Raw genomic sequence first — 20,028 nt, 5'->3', positions numbered from 1 at the left:
GGCAGTGCAGACGCCAGTGTTTTATGCAGTAGTATAAAGCAATTTTATGCAGGCCACAAGTTAAGCATGCAGTCTATATCTATGATAACAACCGACAGGGCTGCATAGGATCAGAGGATGATTCAAAATCAGAGGCAGAGCCACAATAAATGTCTTGTTTAAATTTAAAGTAAATTGTTGAGGTACTTGTGTTGGAACATTATTTCAAAATTGTATAATGCAACAAAAATATATTAAAAGGGTTAATGCGTGGCCGAAGGGTTTCTCACTGATAATTTACACTTAGTCAAAATGGCAAGTTTCTCTGTATCAAAAAAGCTTAGAGGGAACGCTGCTCTTAACCGTGAAGTTTTTTTCAAACTTACAATATCTCTCACTGCTCACAATAACTACACTGAATTAGGAAGTCAAATCTTATTACAATTTTGCAGAATCAGTACAATTATAAATAAATTTAAAACACAAAGAACAAAAAGGCTAAGGTTGTCATACAGACTAGGCCAGCTGGCCTCTAGACATTCTGAATCTTAATAACCTGTTATGTTTCTACATATGCATGATGCTGCACCAAAATGCATTTCACAAACCCTATAAAAAGGAGTTTCATCACAAAATCCCTACCTCGACATTCCAAAATATACATGATGTTGCTAAACAAAAAAGATATTTAGAGAAGAACTGAAGCAGGCAGCAGTCGGCAGAATTTTAGTATAATCTGTTTATTGAGATTTGCAGCAAAGGAATCAATAACCCCCCCTCCCCCTCTATTTTATTTGTATGTTTTTTTTTTTTGCTGATAGTCTGCTTTCGCTTTCAGATTTAGAACAGGCTTTCTCACATGCTCCCCTGCAAACACAGTTTGCTGCTTGTTGTCCACATGCTCCTCTCCTAACTCCATGTTTGTGGTTTGCTATCACCGATTTATCTGGCTTTCCTTTCCTCAGCGCTTCTTGTAGACGCAGGGCTTTAGATCCAGCCCAGTCTGCCTGCCTGTCCCTCGAGGGCTCCCGGCCTTGATGAACTCAAAGGTGTAGAAGTGACTGTTTTCTGTGTCCTGAAGAGAAAACCAGACATGAGGGAAGTTAAAAAACAACTTCTACAAATGCTGTATCCTTTTAAATACATAATGAGCTTTCAAAATGCACTCCCCTGAAACATTTTCAAATACAAATGTAACTCTAAAGCCTAAACACACTGGTAGACTGGATCTGGAGGGGTAAAAATGCACTTTTCCTTGGCACTAGAAAACACATGACACATGATTTTCAATAGGCCACAAAAGAGTGTTTTTTTTTTTTTTTAAACCAGATTTATACCACTGATTGAGAATTTCGAGTGGAAAAGATTGTTATTATAATATTCCCTTTCAAACAAACTTGTTAAAGTTGGAAATAAAAATATGCATTCTAAATATCATATAGGAGAACTGAAATTAAAGAAGGACTAGGAGTTTTTGTTGACTCAAATGTCTTCATCTAGACAATGTGGGGAAGCTATAAAAAAGGCCAACAAGATGCTACGATACATTGTGAAAAGTGTTGAATTTAAATCAAAGAAGGTAATATTAAAACAGTACAATGCATTAGTAAGACCTCATCTTGAATATTGTGTTCTGGTCACCTCGCTACAAAAAGGATATTGCTGCTCTAGAAAGAGTGAAAAGAAGAGCGACCAGTATTATTCCGGGTTTAAAAGGCATGTCATATGCAGACAGGCTAAAAGAATTGAATCTGTTCAGTCTTGAACAAAGACGACTACGCAGCGAACTAATTCAAGCATTCAGAATTCTAAAAGGTATTGACAATGTCGACCCAAGGGACTTTTTCAGCCTGAAAAAAGAAACAAGGACCAGGGGTCACAAATGGAGATTAGACAGAGGGGCATTCAGAACAGAAAATAGGAGGCACTTTTTTACACAGATAATCGTGAGGGTCTGGAATCAACTCCCCAGTAATGTTGTTGAAGCTGACACCCTGGGATCCTTCAAGAAGCTGCTTGATGAGATTCTGGGATCAATAAGCTACCAACAATCAAACGTTTGTAAACTTTCTTATGTTCTTATGAAATGCTATCCATTACCGACTGTGATATATCTCCCTGTAGCCCAAATTGCCCCAGCAACTTGTCAAAGCTGCTCGACAGGGCCCCCTCTGCGGAGGCACGAAGACCCCACCCGAGGGGATAAAGTGTCACACGCACAAGGGCACAGCCTTGTTGCCATTTTGCCCCTTTTGCATTTTTTAGATGGTAGCTTCAAATTAAATTTATATATTTTTTTAATAGCCCCTTAAAATGTGTAACACTATTTACCTTACTAACTAGCTTGAACCCCAATGATGCCAGAGCGCTGATGAAGTTGCGAACATTCTCAAACCTGCTGGCTACCTCAGCAATCTTCAGCAAACCCCTGCAAGAGAAAAAAAACAAACAAAAAAAAAAATGATTTAGTCTTAGTCAAAGAGAAAACCAAATTGATTAAATTATACGACAATCAATACATTTCATTATTACATTTTTTTTCACCTATAAGTAAACCTCTGCCAAAGCTCTGATATAGCTGGTAAAATATGCATTTTTTTTTTTTCTATGTCAAAATCTCAATACCTTGCTTAAGCTTACTTTCAGTTTTGGATACCTCGCTTGTGCTCTACTGATATAATATTAACATTATAGGATTTGGTTTAAAGCACGATTTTAATTGTTTTTTTTCGGCTTCCGTCAACCATTGAAAGCTTTTCTAGGTTTTTTCCAGAGAAAAAACGACCAGAGACCTGCGTGTGACGTCTTTTTGATGATATCGGACTGGAAAGGAAAAAATTTAAATGTCAGACATAGGACCGCAAAGGGTTAATTAAATATTTTTTGAAGATGCAATCCCATTCATTTCAAAAAATAAAATTAAGAAGCGTTGTATGTATGTATGTGAAGATCACAGCCGAGTTTACAGTGACATCCAATTTGGGTTCATTTAAATGCTTGCTCGGCTACAATATACAAATCTCATACGCTGATCTACATGTAAATGCTGCAAACCAAACAATTTACAGATACTCAGATTTGTATTTTCAGTGCATGATATATTGCATTTTTAAAGGAAATAAAGAAAGTGCCTAATCAAATGTGTTTTATACACCCAGTCCCAAGATTTCACACTTCTTCAAATTCACAATTTTCCGTGACCTCCGTGACAAAACAGTAGCCTTAGTTATTGTCAACTGTAGCATTTTACTGAACTGTAGTATCTCAGGACAGATCATACCAATTTTACTATATCAGTTTATTGCAAAGGCTGGTATTGCTTTCAGGAAAAACTTTATCCTGGAAATGCTTATATCAATTCTAACATAACACTGACATGGTGTAAAAAGACACAGGACGCTTGAGTTTTAAATTTTACTATAGGTCCCGGTGTCCTGTAATAACATTATCTGATATATTTCACTGATGTTGGGCCATGTATTCCTACACCGACTTGTAACAATGTAACCACATTGTATCATTCATGGGGTTTCCATGCAAGTTTTTTTTTTTGTACAGTGCTGTGAAAAAAGTATTTGTCCCATTTCATTTTCTTCATTTTTGCACATTTTTCACTGAATTTGGTCAGATCTTTGTGGGTTGTAGTAGTATACAGAACGAGTCTGACAGAAAAAATAAAGTTTGGTGCTCCTTTCATTTGTTTGGTGTGCAAGGTAATCAAACATGGAATCTTCAGGTGTGAAAAAGTTATCCCCCCCCTTAGTTAACCCAACCCAATTAAAGAGATAATTAGGGTCAGCTGTTTGAATACTTTCTGACTAACTTTGGTCTTTACCATCAGAGTGAAGTTGTCAGCACACAGGTTCTAGACACATCATGCCACGATAAAAAGAAATTCCTAAAGACCTGGAGTGGCCATCCTGCCAAAATTTCTCCAAGAGCAAGGCGTAGAATCATCCAGGAAGTTACAAAGAACCCTTCAACAACATCCAGGGATCTGCAGGCCTCTCTCGCCTTGGCTAAGGTCAGTGTTCATGACTCCAACATCAGAAAGACACTGGGCAAATGGGATTCATGGCACCACTGCTCACTAAGAAGAACATAAATGCTCGTGTCAAGTTTGCCAAAAAGCACCTGGATGATCCTCAACAGTTCTGGAACAATGCTCTATGGACAGATCAGTCAAAATTGGAACGTTTTGGCCAACATGGGCCCCGTTATGTCTGGCGAAAACCAAACGCTGCATTCCATATCAAGAACCTCATACCAACGGTCAAGCACGGTGGTGGTAGTGTCATGATTTGGGGATGCTTTGCTGCTTCAGGACCTGGACGACTTGCCAACATTGAAGGAACGATTAATTCTCCTCTGTATCAGAGAATTCTACAGGAGAATGTCAGGCCATCTGTCTGTGAACTGAAGCTGAACAGCAGCTTGGTCATGCAGCCAGACAATGATCCGAAACACACAAGCAAGTCTACATCAGAATGGATGAACAACAAGAAATTTAAAAGTTTTGGAATGGCCTAGTCAAAGTCCAGACCTAAACCCCACTGATGTTGTGGCAGGACCTGAAATGAGCAGTTTATGCACGAAAACCCACAAATGTCACTGAGTTGAAGCAGTTCTGAATGAAGGAGTGGGCCAAAATTCCTCCACGGCGCCGTGATCAATAACTACAGGAAGCATTTGGTTGCAGTTATTGCTGTTAAAGGTGGCGTAACCAGTTACTGAGTCTGAGGGGAAGATTACTTTTTCACACGGGGGCATTGGGTGTTCGATAATTTTAATAAATAAATGCAGTAAGTACCAAAATTGTGTTATTTGTTCACTCAGGGTCCTAGATTTTGGTTGAAGATCTGATAGCATTCAGTGTCAAAAATATGCAAAAATGCAGAAAATCAGACAGGGGGCAAATACTTTCACGGTACACAAGAAAAATGTCTCGTAAAATGCTTTTTTGGGTTTTCATTCGCTCACTTTATTTTACTTAAGTAAACCAGGCTTTTCATCCGACGCCATGCAAATGAATGGGAAAGGTGGGGGTTGATATGTAAATTAGCTATGTGTAAAGTACTCGTGCTGTTTTTGAAGATTACTAGTGAACTTCTGTGAAAATGTGGTTTCCATGCCCAGAGAACTGGTACACGAGTGAATCTAAGCTGCTGTAATAAAGCTAAATACCGTGTGCCTGGCTGGTTAATAATGTGTTTTACTGCTCTTGCCCAAATTGTTTTTCTAATGTCATTAGTGGGGTGGTATGTCGTTAGCAGTGAATACTGTTTCAACTAAAATTTACCTTGCGACTTTCATTAAAAATAAACAGTTATAAAATTAAACTGACCAATAGGTACTGCAGATCTTCATAGCTGAAAACTAGCTGAGACGTTATATATCTATCCATTTCATTCAGGCAATGCACCAGGGGATCAGGTGATCCTGTGTGTACTACCCTGGCTTTGATTTAGAAACCCTACCATCCAGATGGCTGACAGCTGCTGAGGAAGCGTTCAACACCATGCTTGGGCAAATACGGGTAGTGGGCACTTGAAAGGGAGGTGGTGAATACTGATGAAACGGACTGAAGTGCTGCATTAGTTAGTTTCCAAAATTGCCACTGCCTGCTGTGTTCTCCACTCGTCACCAGCAAAATTAGGTGTTCAGGAATCAGTGGCTGCCTGTGAGACAGACCGGGAAGGTTACCAGTGTCAAGTCTCACAAGAAAATAAACAAGCCCAAAACAAGCGAACCCATGTTAGAGTATGGGTGTTTATGCAAGTTCCAACCAGCGACTCTCAAAAACAAGCCCAATGTTGCTTATAAGAAGGTTACCTCAGCTGCCAGTTTCAATTGGACAGCAGCGATCTGAGGAGTCTCGTGCTGTCAGAGATGCTCTCCTTTCTTTTAAGATGTGTTGGATTTACTGTTAAGTATTAAAATGATGCAAACAAATAAAACACAGTCAATACGTTCATTTGCAATTTTATTTGGTCAGTTCTCTGAGAGCATCAACAATTTGTTGGATGTTGTCCGTTTTTGGGCGATAAAGGTGGTACATGATATTCAGTTCACCAACTATATTTACAAACGTAGAGGGCAGACACGTGTTGTCTTTGGACATAGCCGTGAAAAAAAAAAAAAAGGGGGACAGGAATTAACTCAGTTAGACATTTAAGCAACAAGGGTATTCTCAATAACATAACACAGTTCATGGTAAGGGGTTTTATACAGAACTGTAAACCCACAAGAGATATACAACATGACAGACCAGACACAGCAAAAAAACAATAAAAAAAAAACAGCCGCCAGCAAAATCATTAAGTTGAACCACACCACTGCAAACCATAACATTGCCCTTCATCCACTACTTTCTGCCATCTTGGAATCCACAGTAACAACTCACCTGTTCCCTTGCAATATTTACAGTTAAAGATAAACGTGCTCATTAACATTTACACGTGAAATGCGGGTTTCCATGTGAAACTGGTCATGGATTTTCCTGTGTGTTTTGTCATTTACACGAGTAAATGAGATTCACCCTATCCCTCTCTTTGGCCATTTTTTTCAGCCACAAACCTGATTTACCTGAGTAATTCCTTATTGACGCACAGTAAAGCGATCACAGATTTTTTAACCCCCCTCCACTAAATCGCCATGTTTTCACATCAAAGTACAACACTGTACCTGTAAACTGCAGGAGTTGTATTAAAATACATTTTTATGTGAAATGTACATAAAGTTTAAAAATGTGTGGTGTACAGATACATGAAGGCAACATTAAAAAGATGATGTTCTCAAAACATGCATCTAAATTCACTTTCTGATATGAGAGGGGTAAAAGCAATTAAAGCCTGCTTAAAAAAAAATATATATATATATAAAAATGCATCAGCTGCAGAGTCACTTACAACATCTCACCTGAAAGACTGAGCACAAGGAGGTGAAGTGACTTACTCAGGGTCACACAATGAGTCAGTGGCTGAGCTGGGGTTTGAACCCGGGACCTGCTGGTTACAAGCCCATTTCTTTAACCACAACATACCCCTCCCCCCAAAAGTGTGAATCTGTGCTTGAGACTCTCGATAATACATTTAAGCGACAGTGCCCATCGATGAGGACAGTGGTATCTCTGCAGCCTGGATCCAAAGCCGTGCAGTCATGCGTGCGCAGGCTGTAATAGACATCATTATTCGTCTGCTAAATGTCTGTAATAATAATGTTTTCAACCAATCTATTAAATATAGATTTAATATGGAATGGTGAGGGTCTGGAATCAACTCCCCTGTAATAATGTTGAAGCTGACACCGTGGGATCCTTCAGGAAGCTGACTGATGAGATTCTGGGATCAATAAGCTACTAACAACCAAACGAGCAAGATGGACCGAATGGCCTCCTCTCGTTTGTAAACTTTATGTTCTAAATAATCATGGTTTAATCAAATCAAGTCATAATATTCGTGTTTTTTTTTCAAATAAATATATTCAAGATCTGCTCCTGGGGAGCTCCTACACATTGGTTTAAATCAGTGGTCCTCAAAGTGGTGCCCGAGGCCATCGTGCCCGTGGCAGCTGTTCTTAAATTATGGGTTGTGAACACATTTCTGGCAGGTCGTAGCGTGGGAAAATAAAGAAAGCTTTAAACATGTTTTCCAACAAAAGAGCCTCAGCAGTCTGTTGACAGTGCTGCTCGCTTATGCTGTGCTTGCACGTATGCAACATTTTTTTTTTTCCTCAAGGGCTTCTGTGATGCAATCAACCAATTAAATATCTGAATTCTCTCTGCAGTAGCCCAATCATAAGTTAGCTCGGTGGGACAAACTGTCTATTTCAGTTGCAGGTACTGACAGTAAGTTTAACCAATAGGAGAGTCAAATATCTGCCTAGTTTTACACAGCTGTCCAATCATAAGCAAGCAGAGGTCGTTCACGGTATTCTACATGAAAATGGAAAGCGAGTGAATAGCCAAAGGGAAAGTGAAAGATCTGACAGATGTCCAATTATTCGTGAGCAGAGGTGGGTGTTAATATGCCGGGTAAGCACTGAATTTCACAGACTTATTGAGAAAAATACATTTCAGTGTTTGGAATTTCATTTTCTATCTCTTTTTATTTCACCAGACAAGAAAAACACCGTAGTATATTTAGTTACAAATCCACTTTCTCTGAAGAATTGTACTGAAGATGAGCGATCTTTAAAAGAGTAGTGTTGACAAATTTGCCAAACTGGAACAAAGCAAGAAGCTATCTATCCTCTTATTTTAGTTTATTAATGGTTATCTGTGTAAACATGCTATTAAAAATATTTGCATTGTATATTTTATAGAAATCATTTAAAGAATAAGCGCAGTATGCACAATTACTGCCTGAGACATGGCCTTATCAGAGTGAGCCAAGAATAACTCCTGCTAAAACTCTATTAGTCATATGCAATAGTCAAAGTGCCCGCAAAACAGCCCAGTAAGATCAATTTATGCCCGTGCCAAAATTACTTTGAGGACCACCGGTTTAAATAATCCTCATCACTATTATCTGAACCCAGTCACATAGGTACGATGTGATCATGCGATTGGGGTGTTCAGATGAAGAAGCTTGTCTTCGGCAGTATAATGAACGTGTATATGTCTATTAAAAGCTGCGCATGCATGGCTGCACTGCTGGAGCTGCACGGCTGGAGGATCAAGACTGCACTGTTGTCGATGATGGCTCTACCGTGTACTAGCTGACCGCGACAGGAGTTGTGTCCCGAGCCGAAGGTGAGGTCAGCTATCACATGGTTGAGCCCTCATCGAAAGGGCACTGTCGCTATTAGAAAATTATTTTTACCATTTTTTTTTTTTTTTTTTATAAAGAAAACAAACACATTAAAAACCTAGATTTACCTTAAACTTGTACTGATTCGTCGGGTACGTTTCTGCTGAGTAAAGACGCTCTAAGAAAATAGTCCCGATTAAGGTTGACATACATAGAGAAAAACGTTTTTATTTAGTAAATCTATTTTTATCTTGTATTAACTTGTTAGGGTTTAAAACCCCTATTTAATAATCTGGACGTTGCCTGAGGAATGAACGGAGCAATTACTGGACAGTCCGTGTACGATGGAATCTGAACTACCAACACAATCTCTCATTAAATAGAGTCTGAACTACCAACACAATCTCTCATTAAATAGAGTCTGAACTACCAACACAATCTCTCATTAAATAGAGTCTGAACTACCAATACAATCTCTCATTAAATAGAGTCTGAACTACCAATACAATCTCTCATTAAATAGAGTCTGAACTACCAACACAATCTCTCATTAAATAGAGTCTGAACTACCAACACAATCTCTCATTAAATAGAGTCTGAACTACCAACACAATCCTCATTAAATAGAGTCTGAACTACCAACACAATCTCTCATTAGAACATAAGAAAGTTTACAAACGAGAGGAGGCCATTCGGCCCATCTTGCTCGTTTGGTTGTTAGTAGCTTATTGATCCCAAAATCTCATCAAGCAGCTTCTTGAAGGATCCCAGGGTGTCAGCTTCAACAACATTACTGGGGAGTTGATTCCAGACCCTCACAATTCTCTGTGTAAAAAAGTGCCTCCTATTTTCTGTTCTGAATGCCCCTTTTTCTAAACTCCATTTGTGACCCATGGTCCTTGTTTCTTTTTTCAGGCTGAAAAAGTCCCTTGGGTCGACACTGTCAATACCTTTTAGAATTTTGAATGCTTGAATTAGGTCGCCACGTAGTCTTCTTTGTTCAAGACTAAACAGATTCAATTCTTTTAGCCTGTCTGCATATGACATGCCTTTTAAGCCCGGAATAATTCTGGTCGCTCTTCTTTGCACTCTTTCTAGAGCAGCAATATCTTTTTTATAGCGAGGTGACCAGAACTGAACACAATATTCAAGATGAGGTCTTACAAGTGCATTGTACAGTTTTAACATTACTTCCCTTGATTTAAATTCAACACTTTTCACAATGTATCCGAGCATCTTGTTAGCCTTTTTTATAGCTTCCCCACATTGCCTAGATGAAGACATTTCTGAGTCAACAAAAACTCCTAGGTCTTTTTCATAGATTCCTTCTCCAATTTCAATATCTCCCATATGATATTTATAATGTACATTTTTATTTCCTGCGTGCAGTACCTTACACTTTTCTCTATTAAATGTCATTTGCCATGTGTCTGCCCAGTTCTGAATCTTGTCTAGATCATTTTGAATGACCTTTGCTGCTGCAACAGTGTTTGCCACTCCTCCTACTTTTGTGTCGTCTGCAAATTTAACAAGTTTGCTTACTATACCAGAATCTAAATCATTAATGTAGATTAGGAATAGCAGAGGACCTAATACTGATCCCTGTGGTACACCGCTGGTTACCACACTCCATTCTGAGGTTTTTCCTCTAATCAGTACTTTCTGTTTTCTACATGTTAACCACTCCCTAATCCATGTACATGTGTTTCCTTGAATCCCAACTGCGTTCAGTTTGAGAATTAATCTTTTGTGCGGGACTTTGTCAAAAGCTTTCTGGAAATCTAAATAAACCATGTCATATGCTTTGCAATTATCCATTATCGATGTTGCATCCTCAAAAAAATCAAGCAAGTTAGTTAGACACGATCTCCCTTTCCTAAAACCATGTTGACTGTCTCCCAGTACCCTGTTACCATATAGGTAATTTTCCATTTTGGATCTTATTATAGTTTCCATAAGTTTGCATATAATAGAAGTCAGGCTTACTGGTCTGTAGTTACCTGGTTCAGTTTTGTTTCCCTTTTTGTGGATCGGTATTACGTTTGCAATTTTCCAGTCTGTCGGTACCACCCCTGTGTCAAGAGACTGTTGCATGATCTTGGTTAGCGGTTTGTAAATTACTTCTTTCATTTCTTTGAGTACTACTGGGAGGATCTCATCCGGCCCAGGGGATTTGTTTATTTTAAGAGCTCCTAGTCCCTTTAACACTTCTGCCTCAGTTATGCTAAAGTTATTTAAAACTGGATAGGAACTGGATGACATGTGGGGCATGTTGTCAGTATCTTCCTTTGTAAAAACTTGTGAAAAGTAATCATTTAACATATTTGCTATTTTTTTTTCTTCCTCTACGATTTTGCCATTTGTATCTCTTAAACATTTAATCTCCTCTTTGAATGTTCTCTTGCTGTTGTAATATTGGAAAAACATTTTGGAATTGGTTTTAGCTCCCTTAGCAATGTTCATTTCTATTTCTCTCTTGGCCTTTCTAACTTCCTTTTTGACTTGCGTTTGCAGTTCCGTGTACTCTTTCTGCGTACTTTCTTTTTGGTCCTTTTTTAATGCTCTGTAAAGTGCCTTTTTTCGCTGAATATTTTTTTTAATTGATCTATTAAACCATTTTGGCAATTTAGTTTTACATTTAGATTTGTCTACTTTAGGGATGTAATTGTTTTGCGCCTCTAGTACTACATTTTTGAAGAACAACCATCCTTCTTCTGTGGGTGTTTTCTCTATTTTACTCCAATCTACTTCTGTTAGTCTCTGTTTCATGCCTTCATAGTTTGCTTTTCTAAAATTGTAAACCTTAACTTTAGTCTTTACTTTTGGGGATTTAAAAAACACTTCAAATGAGACCATGTTATGGTCTGAGTTTGCCAGTGGTTCTCTGACCTCTGTTTTAGTTATTCTATCTTCGTTATTTGAAAAGACTAAATCAAGGCATGCCTCCCCTCTAGTGGGTGCCTTCACAAATTGTGTTAGGAAGCAGTCATTTGTCATTTCCACCATTTCTATTTCATCCTTCGCGCTACCCACCGGGTTTTCCCATTTTATTTGGGGGAAGTTGAAATCCCCCATTAGTATGGCTTCTCCTTTGCTACACACATTTCTAATGTCATTGTATAACAGATTATTTTGCTCACCGTCTGAATCTGGCGGTCTATAGCATGCTCCTATTATTATGCCTTTTGAATTTTTGTCTGTTATTCTGACCCATATTGATTCGGTTTTATTTTCTTTGTCCAGGTTTAACACCTGGGCTTCAAGACTGTTTCTTATGTATAGCGCTACCCCTCCTCCTCTTCTGTCCTGCCTGTCTTTCCTATACAGTGTATACCCACAAATATTATATTCGTCCCCATCACTCTCAGATAACCACGTTTCTGTAACACCTATCACATCATAGTTACCTGTTAGTGCAGTAGCTTCAAGTTCTAGAATTTTGTTTCTGATACTTCTAGCATTTAGATAAATACATTTAATGGTTGTCTTACCTGAGTTGTTGTTCTTGTTTTGATGCGGTCTCCCTTCTGTTTTTTTGTTGATTTCTCCCCCCTTCCTTTCTAGTTTAAATGCTTCCGAACCTGCTCGAGGATCTTTTCTCCGAGTAGACTGGTTCCCTTTTTATTTAAATGCAGTCCATCCCGTCTATACAGATAGTCCTCGTTGTAGAATGTGGTCCAATGATCAAGATAGGTGAAGCCTTCCCGTGTGCACCACGTCTTCAGCCATTCGTTTTGATTAATTATTTCCAGCTGTCCATATGGTCCTTTGCAAGGTGCGGGTAGTATACCAGAAAATACCACAGTTTTGGTTTTCTCTTTTAATTTCCTTCCTAGCTCTCTGAATTTGTTTTGCAGGGATTTTGGTCTGTCTCTTCCAATGTTGTTTGTACCGATGTGGACGACTACTACCGGGTCGTCTCCTGTTCGTTCTAGGAGCCTGTCCACGTTCTCAGTGATGTGCTTGACCGAGGCTCCTGGAAGGCAGCACACTGTTGTAGTAAGGGGGTCCAAACTGCGAACTGAACTTGCTGTGTTTCTCAATATGGAGTCCCCAACAATCATGACCTCCCTTCTTTTTGCTGTCTGGTCACCACTGTCAATAGGGTCCTGGATGTTGTTCCTTTCATTCTCTTGTTGTTGGTTCTGCTCATCACAATTCTGAAGTGACTCAAATCTGTTGGTTGTTTTGATTTCTGGTGGTGGTGTTTGACGAAGTTTCTTTTTTTCCCTGCTTCTGCCTAACTGAACCCAGCTGTTCTGACCTTCTATCTCCCTGGTGGCTTTCAGTCTGTTAGGGGTGATGCAGACTTCCATGAATTGTGGGTGTGCCAGTTCCTCAAGATCCTGTTGCTGTCTCACTTCTTCCAGCTCCATTTCTAGCATACTTACTAGTTTATGCAAATCCTGGATCGCGCGGCACTTTACGCACACTTGGTTTAGCTCCGCTGGGTTTTCTCGGATTTCCCACATCAAGCAGGTGTCACAGATTACAGGCTTGAAGACCATGTTGAGGTTTTTTTTTTTGAAGTTTAGTTTCTTCTGCAGCTGTCAACCTGCTTTCAAACTGCTTCGAAACTGCTCTGTACTTTTCCACGCCTGTACTTCTCCCACTCGCTGTTGCTTCCACTCGCTGTCGCTGGGAAGACTGCCTCGTTTAACTGCGTTGTTCTGCTGTGCTGTCGGCTCCTCCCCTCGCCCGTGTCTCAAAACGGCGCTGAATTTGAATCAGCTGCTCCGAGTTTCAGCTTGTTTGTTATCAGAAAAACACACGCGGCTGTTTGACTTTGAGCTGCTGCTGTGTTTCCCCAATGTCCTCTGTTTTCTGATTAAAGCAATTCAAGATGCAATTTCTCCTTTCTGCTTCAAAACTGCTCTGTACTTTTCCACGCCTGTACTTCTCCCACTCGCTGTTGCTTCCACTCGCTGTCGCTGAACTACCAATACAATCTCTCATTAAATAGAGTCTGAACTACCAATACAATCTCTCATTAAATAGAGTCTGAACTACCAATACAATCTCTCATTACATACCACTCTAAAATGCCTCCTAACTCATCCTGTTTGTTGTTGAAAGATGCTGTGTCTGTGACTCTTGTCAGTTGCAGGTACAGGACTGGTTGCTTTCGTAGATGCAAAGTATTGATTGGCTGGTTTTGGTGGATAATAATTTATTTGGACCAATTGTGCCTTTGTTTAGTATTTACTGTCCAATAGATGTGAACTATGCTTAAAAATACAGCAAGTCAAAAAGAAAAAGCCAGTACTTAAGCTCATTGATTTTAAATTTGATTCACAGTTGGTGCCGAGACGTTCCAGCAAGCATCTACCATCTATTAGAGCACACTAAAGCTGGAAACTGATTGACTGGCGGTACTTAATCTAATGTGCGTCAACGCTGCCTCAGTTTATTGCCGTTTTCGCTGGGTTCCCGTGGCAACTTTCTACTGATTATACGAATACATTATTGAGAAATAAAAGTTTAAAGTACTGATGCAATGTGAGGGGGGCATTTCCCTGTCGTTGAAAAAGTGACATGCCCCCCCATGTAAATTACACCTATGATCAGGCTACACAGTACATCCTCAGTAAAGCCAAAATCATGGACAAAATAGAAAAAATAGAAAAAAAAAAAGCCACAATACTTCCTTAGAACGTGAAGCAGTATTTAAAGGTGAGAATTTGTTTATTGTTGGGAGTATGACCTCACACATTAAATTTGACCATTTTTACAGTCACATCCAGGTATTTATTAAGATTTGTGACCAGTTTGCAGCTGTTACTGTGATGGCACTGGAATCAGAAGAGGAGGAAAAGGGCCCGTTCTTTTTGGAATAGAGCTCTCTCAACACGTACAATATAACCTGCTTTACCATGTTTAGATGTTCTGTAACATAAGAACTGTACACTATGGAATGATTTAAAAGTACCTACTTTCTGCAGCCTACTGTACTGAAATTAATGGGGAGGCGGGAGAGACTTCAACTGTCCCATTTTTACAATCAGGAATATATCCCCCATTACATATTACATATGTATGATAAATTACGGGTAATCCTATCCCTCACGTGTACGAAAAAAGCTAACGGAAATAAAAACACAATAACCTGGTAACTGCACAAAATAAAATAATGTAAGCACGGTCTTTAAAATATTACATTGCATGAGGCTATCCTCCAATAAAAAAAAAAAATAATCTGCACTGCAAATGTTTGACATTACCATTTATTTTCCATCTCAGCATAATTGTGTTCCATTTAAAATGGTTTATAATATCAAAAAAATTTACCTCAAGACAAAGTTGTAACACGCTAGCTTCTCTGTTCATGCGTTCCTGAAACGCACATGCCCAAAATGTTGAGTCCCATTTATCAGATACTAAACTGTTGTTAACACAAAGGATAATATATTTGGTACATTTTTATTAACGTTTAAACCAGTGGCGCACAACTCTGTCCTGGAGGGCCGGTATCCCTGCAGGTTTTTATTCCAGCTGCACCCTAAAGTACTTTATTAGAAGCTTAATTGATCCAATTGGAATAAAAACCTGCAGGGACACTGGCTATCCATGACCCGAGTTGTGCACCACTGGTTTAAACTCTATGCCATATAGCAGTTCAACCCCTTCGTCCTCCCATATATTGCACGGTCCGGCAGGCACAGAGTAGCCGATCATTTGAAAAATGTCAGTGTTTGGGAGGGTTTAAACTCTAGAAATATGTGAATGGCGTATTGGTCACGTCATTTAAACAGTGGAATTAGCTTATATGAGTCATCTGTGTTGTTCAGTCTGGAATCCAGGAAGTCAAGTCAGCAATTAAAGTCTGTATTATCATAATGCGGATCGTGCTTTGATCTGATCAACTCGTTATGGCTACAACATAACAGACCTGAAGGGCGATTTTTGTCAAACCTGATCTTATTTTCAACAGTTATTTTCAGAACTAATAGATCGCTATTGATTGCTGCAGGGTGCCCAATATTGTACCGAACCCGAAGTATATCAAAGGCATTGCCCTGCAGGTTGTGAGTGACCAATCGTTTCCAAATATTTAGGACCTGTGTGGGAGGGTTTAGTGTCTTTCGAAATACTGTAAATCCATAAATATTTGCGACCAAAATATTGGCGAAATCACACCTATAAACCCTATTTTGCTCCAGAAATATTGCTTACCTGTTGTAATATACAAAGTATGTATTATTAGTAGAATTTAGTATCCCTCCCCCCCCCCATTACAGGAAAGAAACCACAATAAAAGGCTTGTAAATGTTTTATGGCTTTACAGTATGTGAATGGTGTACAAAATACTCCTTCAATAAAAATGGCCTATAAGATTTCTCCTTTCCGTTTTGTCTGGAATTCAGTTACTGTCAGTAAACTGTATCTAATCTTCCATGGTGCGAGTCAAGCGGAGAGATTGCTAAACACTGAAGGAACTAAATAACTTGTGTTCAGAGTTCTTTTCAGAATTCAGATACATTTCATGTTTTTGTTTTCAGAATTTTTGTAGCGGGTAGATACATTTACAACTACATGTAATTCCCACCATCTCTATTTTTGAAATAATTGTTATATATTTGCCAACACTATCCCTCTGATTTTCAGAATTTTTGAATACGTCAGATAAAGTTGCCACTGTACATTTAATATGAATATTTTTTTTATTGTTATATTTTTTTGCTATTGTGTGAACTTTATTTCATCAATTGCTATATATTGCAGCAGTAACTACTATAAATTTCAAGTAAATGGTTGCACACAGGTTGCAAGTCGATGATGGAAACTGACAGCGAGTCAGACCAACAGGTATGCTGCCCAGTTCCTACAGCAGCAAAGACCATTGGAACCACATGCCCGTGTCCACAAATGGAAAGAAACAAGTGTCTTTTCCATGATGACTGCTTTGACACTTACACTACAAGCGGCTTGAATAACATCCGGTTCTGCATGGAAATATCCTTCCAGGGGTATCAATGGGTTTTGGTGGGGTGTGAAGATTTAAACTTAGAATAAACCTCATAAATACGAGGTGGTAATCCTTTATTTTGAAAATAAAAATTGGGCACATTATACTCTATGCATTGCAACAGGGGTTAAAGTTCACCTCATGTAATCCTCAGTTTTCCAGCTTCCTTTGATGTTTAACATGTAACGAACACGTACTTCACAGTGAAGATGAAACTAAAACCCATAGTTAATTCAAAGATACTCAGAAAGAGTTATCTTACTATGAGAGTTTGGAGTTTTAAACATGTGTTTCTCAATGCTTGTAACACGCTAGCTTGCTAATTGAGTTGTGGTTTTATGGTATGTCATAAATACTATCTTATTTGAAATCCGCCTAACAGTCCGATGGAGGTACGTGTGTCCTCTTTATCGAAGAGGTTGACAACAGCTTCTCCGATTGGTTATCCTAAATGCAGTTAAGCTTGTGCTTGTCCTATATTCTACATGTTGCTTGCTTCCATCCGAGAGGTGCTCTCATCCATTCAAGACATGATCACTTCAAGGAACGTGCTCTCCCTGCAAGTCTGGGAAACTGACACCAAACAAAGCAGAATGCTATCTTTTTTCACTGTCATAATGAAGCCTCCTCCACTCTAAATGTTCGTCTTCATTTTTTTTTCCATAATTACTTTCTTTATGATTTATTGATTTCAGCGCTTATTTCCTTTTGTCTTATTGGTTGCTTAGTTGTAGAAAACCTGATTTGTAAAAGATATGCCGCGGGAATGAGTACCAACACAGCACTTCGGTACTCAGTCTCAGATTCTGACTGTACAACAAATATGACGCGTGGCAGAAAAGTTAGGATTAGTTCGTAGTTATGTTTTTAAAAAATGGTTTGCAAATTAGTTTTCAGCTTTCTGACACAATGGACCATTTTCCTGGATTCATGAAACGGAAGCCATATGCACTATTATATATATATATATAATATATATATATATATATATATATATATATATATATATATATATATATATACTAGTTAAATGTAACCGGCCCAGTCGGGCCTGTGGGGCTTCAAAACTACCGGCCAAACTGCGCTCTCTACCGGCCCCGGGCCACTGAGCCATGGTTAATCTCAAACCCTGTAATATGTGGTAAAATAATTGACTTGGTAAACAGTCTCCTTCACAGTTCAATACATGTACAAACATTAACACCACTCATGTATGTTTTGGGTTATACTTTACAATATTAGCAAATAGTTTGCGTTTAAACCAAGAGAAAACATGTCTAAATAAATAAATCCATAAAACAAACCATACAATGTGTACAATCTTTATATGCAAGTAGTTTGTCACAGGGCTACAGAGGTACTATTGACCTCTTACTGCCTCTTTGTTGCCATCTTTAAAAATGAATTCTTGCAAAGTTCTGAAACAAGCATTCATGGGTTATAGAGGAGTGTTTGAAGGACCTGTGGTGAAACAATTGATTTGGTAACCAGTCTCCTTCAGTTTAATAATTCTCTGTCCAGATGGAGCACCACCATTATATAAAGATTCTAATCTATAACTGTCGCTTTGCACTTTCTATAGACTTGTTTTCTTTATTCATTTTTCTTTTGCAAGTAAGAAATCAATTTCAATTTCCATTCGGGGAAAACGGCCCTCCTAGGAGGGTGCAACCACCGAGCACCCTTCAAAAAACAGGTCGCTAGTACATAAGCACCCGGACACGGAGTCAATGGGGATATGGCATGGAGATATGGCTGTTAGGTACACTTTCCACATAGAGGCGCCTATAACAGATCTTGCAGAAACTGCAAAATAGTTGCTAAAGGGCAATAAATCGGGGTCACCTCTGGCCATGCACCAATTTTGAAAATACTTCCACATATGGTGTGTAACGCCCCTGTGGAGGAGGCCCTAGCATTTGGCAGTGTACTGACAACAGTGTCTGAGAGCCCTAAGGCGGATAGACGGTCCCATTCAGGGGCCAGAAGCACAGTTGGAGTCTGCCTGGTCCTGAACTATCTCCTTGTCTCTCCTAACCTTCTCAAAGAAGGCATGGAGCAGCGGTATCGCAGGAAAGCATACAAAACGCATTGGGCCACTAGTGGGCTGCTCTTAGCTCCGACGCATTTATGTGCTGGGATGTCCAGCAATCAGACCAGGGTCTGCGAACTCCTCTGCCTGCCCAGACCGCCCCCCAACCAGAGTCTATCATCACCAATTGACAGTTGTGTATCACTCCCATCCTTACACCTTCACCCAGATGAGAGGCTTGCCTCCACCAGCGTAGAGCTTCCCAGCATAGGCGAGTCGCGGTCAGCCAACGCTGTCTGTCATGCTTGGGGTGCAGCCGAGGGCACTGAGCCACACTTGGATCGGGTGCATGTGGGTAACTCTAGTTGGGTGGCTGATGAAGCTGCGGCCATCAGAGCCAATAGTTTAACAGAACACCAATTACACTGTGAACCTTTGATAAACACGACCAGACAGTTGTGAATGACAGCTACTCTATCGTTCGACAGGTAGGCTTGCATCGTAAATGAATCCAGCCAGAGACCGTAGATTGCACTTTGCACCGGTGTCACGGAAAATAAGTTAGCCGTGAAATAAGTTAGTGTTTGCCTTTTTGAGCCTTTCTGCGCACTCGCAAATTTTAGAATTTAAAAAGGCAAGGTTAAGCCATCTCCATTTTCTACTGTCAATTTTAATTCAGAAAATTGTTTTACTTTTAAAAATTGTCAGGATCTTTATTAAAGCTATGTTATATGTGGTTAAAATTGAAAACAGATTGTTGTAATATTAACACTTTTTATTGTATCATGATGTATTTTATTTAATAGTGGTTAAGTTTAAGCTACAAAGACATGGTCGTGCAATTTATTTTTGTGCAATTATATTTGTGTTAAATTGTTAACACTTTTTAAATATGACAATATCTATTATTTAACATTCCCAGTTTAAACCATCATCAGAGTTGTCATTTTAAGTTTGTCATTGCCAGATATTTACATTATAGGTTTTCTTTGTATATTACCAAAAAAGAAATACACGATATTCTGTATATTGGTTATGACATATCAGAAACAATTAAGCATTAAGATCTATTTTATGTGCATTTAGATTATTACAGCTGTCAAGTCACAAACCCCTCCCCTCTATAATGTATACTACCCAGACCCACACCAAAAAGGCGCAAAATCCAAAACAATTTATTTTTATAAAACCAGACCGAATCACAAACATCTGTAAGTACTGGACTCTACTTTATCATTCATAATACAGGTGTGTGTATATATACACATGTCCATATACTGTATATGATGTCTGCGTGTTTC

The 20,028-nt window shown here is 39.0% G+C and overlaps 1 protein-coding gene across 1 annotated transcript in view; it reads right to left on the bottom strand.

The window, feature by feature from the left end:
• Positions 1-746: 746 nt before the first annotated feature.
• rrp8 (ribosomal RNA processing 8) overlaps positions 747-20,028 on the bottom strand; it is a 36,486-nt gene continuing 17,204 nt past the window's right edge. The window contains exons 7-8 of the mRNA XM_041272545.1: positions 2,311-2,407; positions 747-1,054 (exon numbers count right to left, since the gene is read on the bottom strand). Of these exons, the coding sequence (XP_041128479.1) occupies positions 941-1,054; positions 2,311-2,407 (211 nt within the window). The 3' untranslated portion in view covers positions 747-940. The remainder of the gene's footprint in view (positions 1,055-2,310; positions 2,408-20,028) is intronic.

The sequence above is a fragment of the Polyodon spathula genome, chromosome 15, assembly GCF_017654505.1.
Source record: "Polyodon spathula isolate WHYD16114869_AA chromosome 15, ASM1765450v1, whole genome shotgun sequence".
Classification (NCBI taxonomy): Eukaryota; Metazoa; Chordata; class Actinopteri; order Acipenseriformes; family Polyodontidae; genus Polyodon; species Polyodon spathula.
Note: the sequence above shows the minus strand (reverse complement) of the source record. Positions and strands in the feature narration are given on the sequence as shown.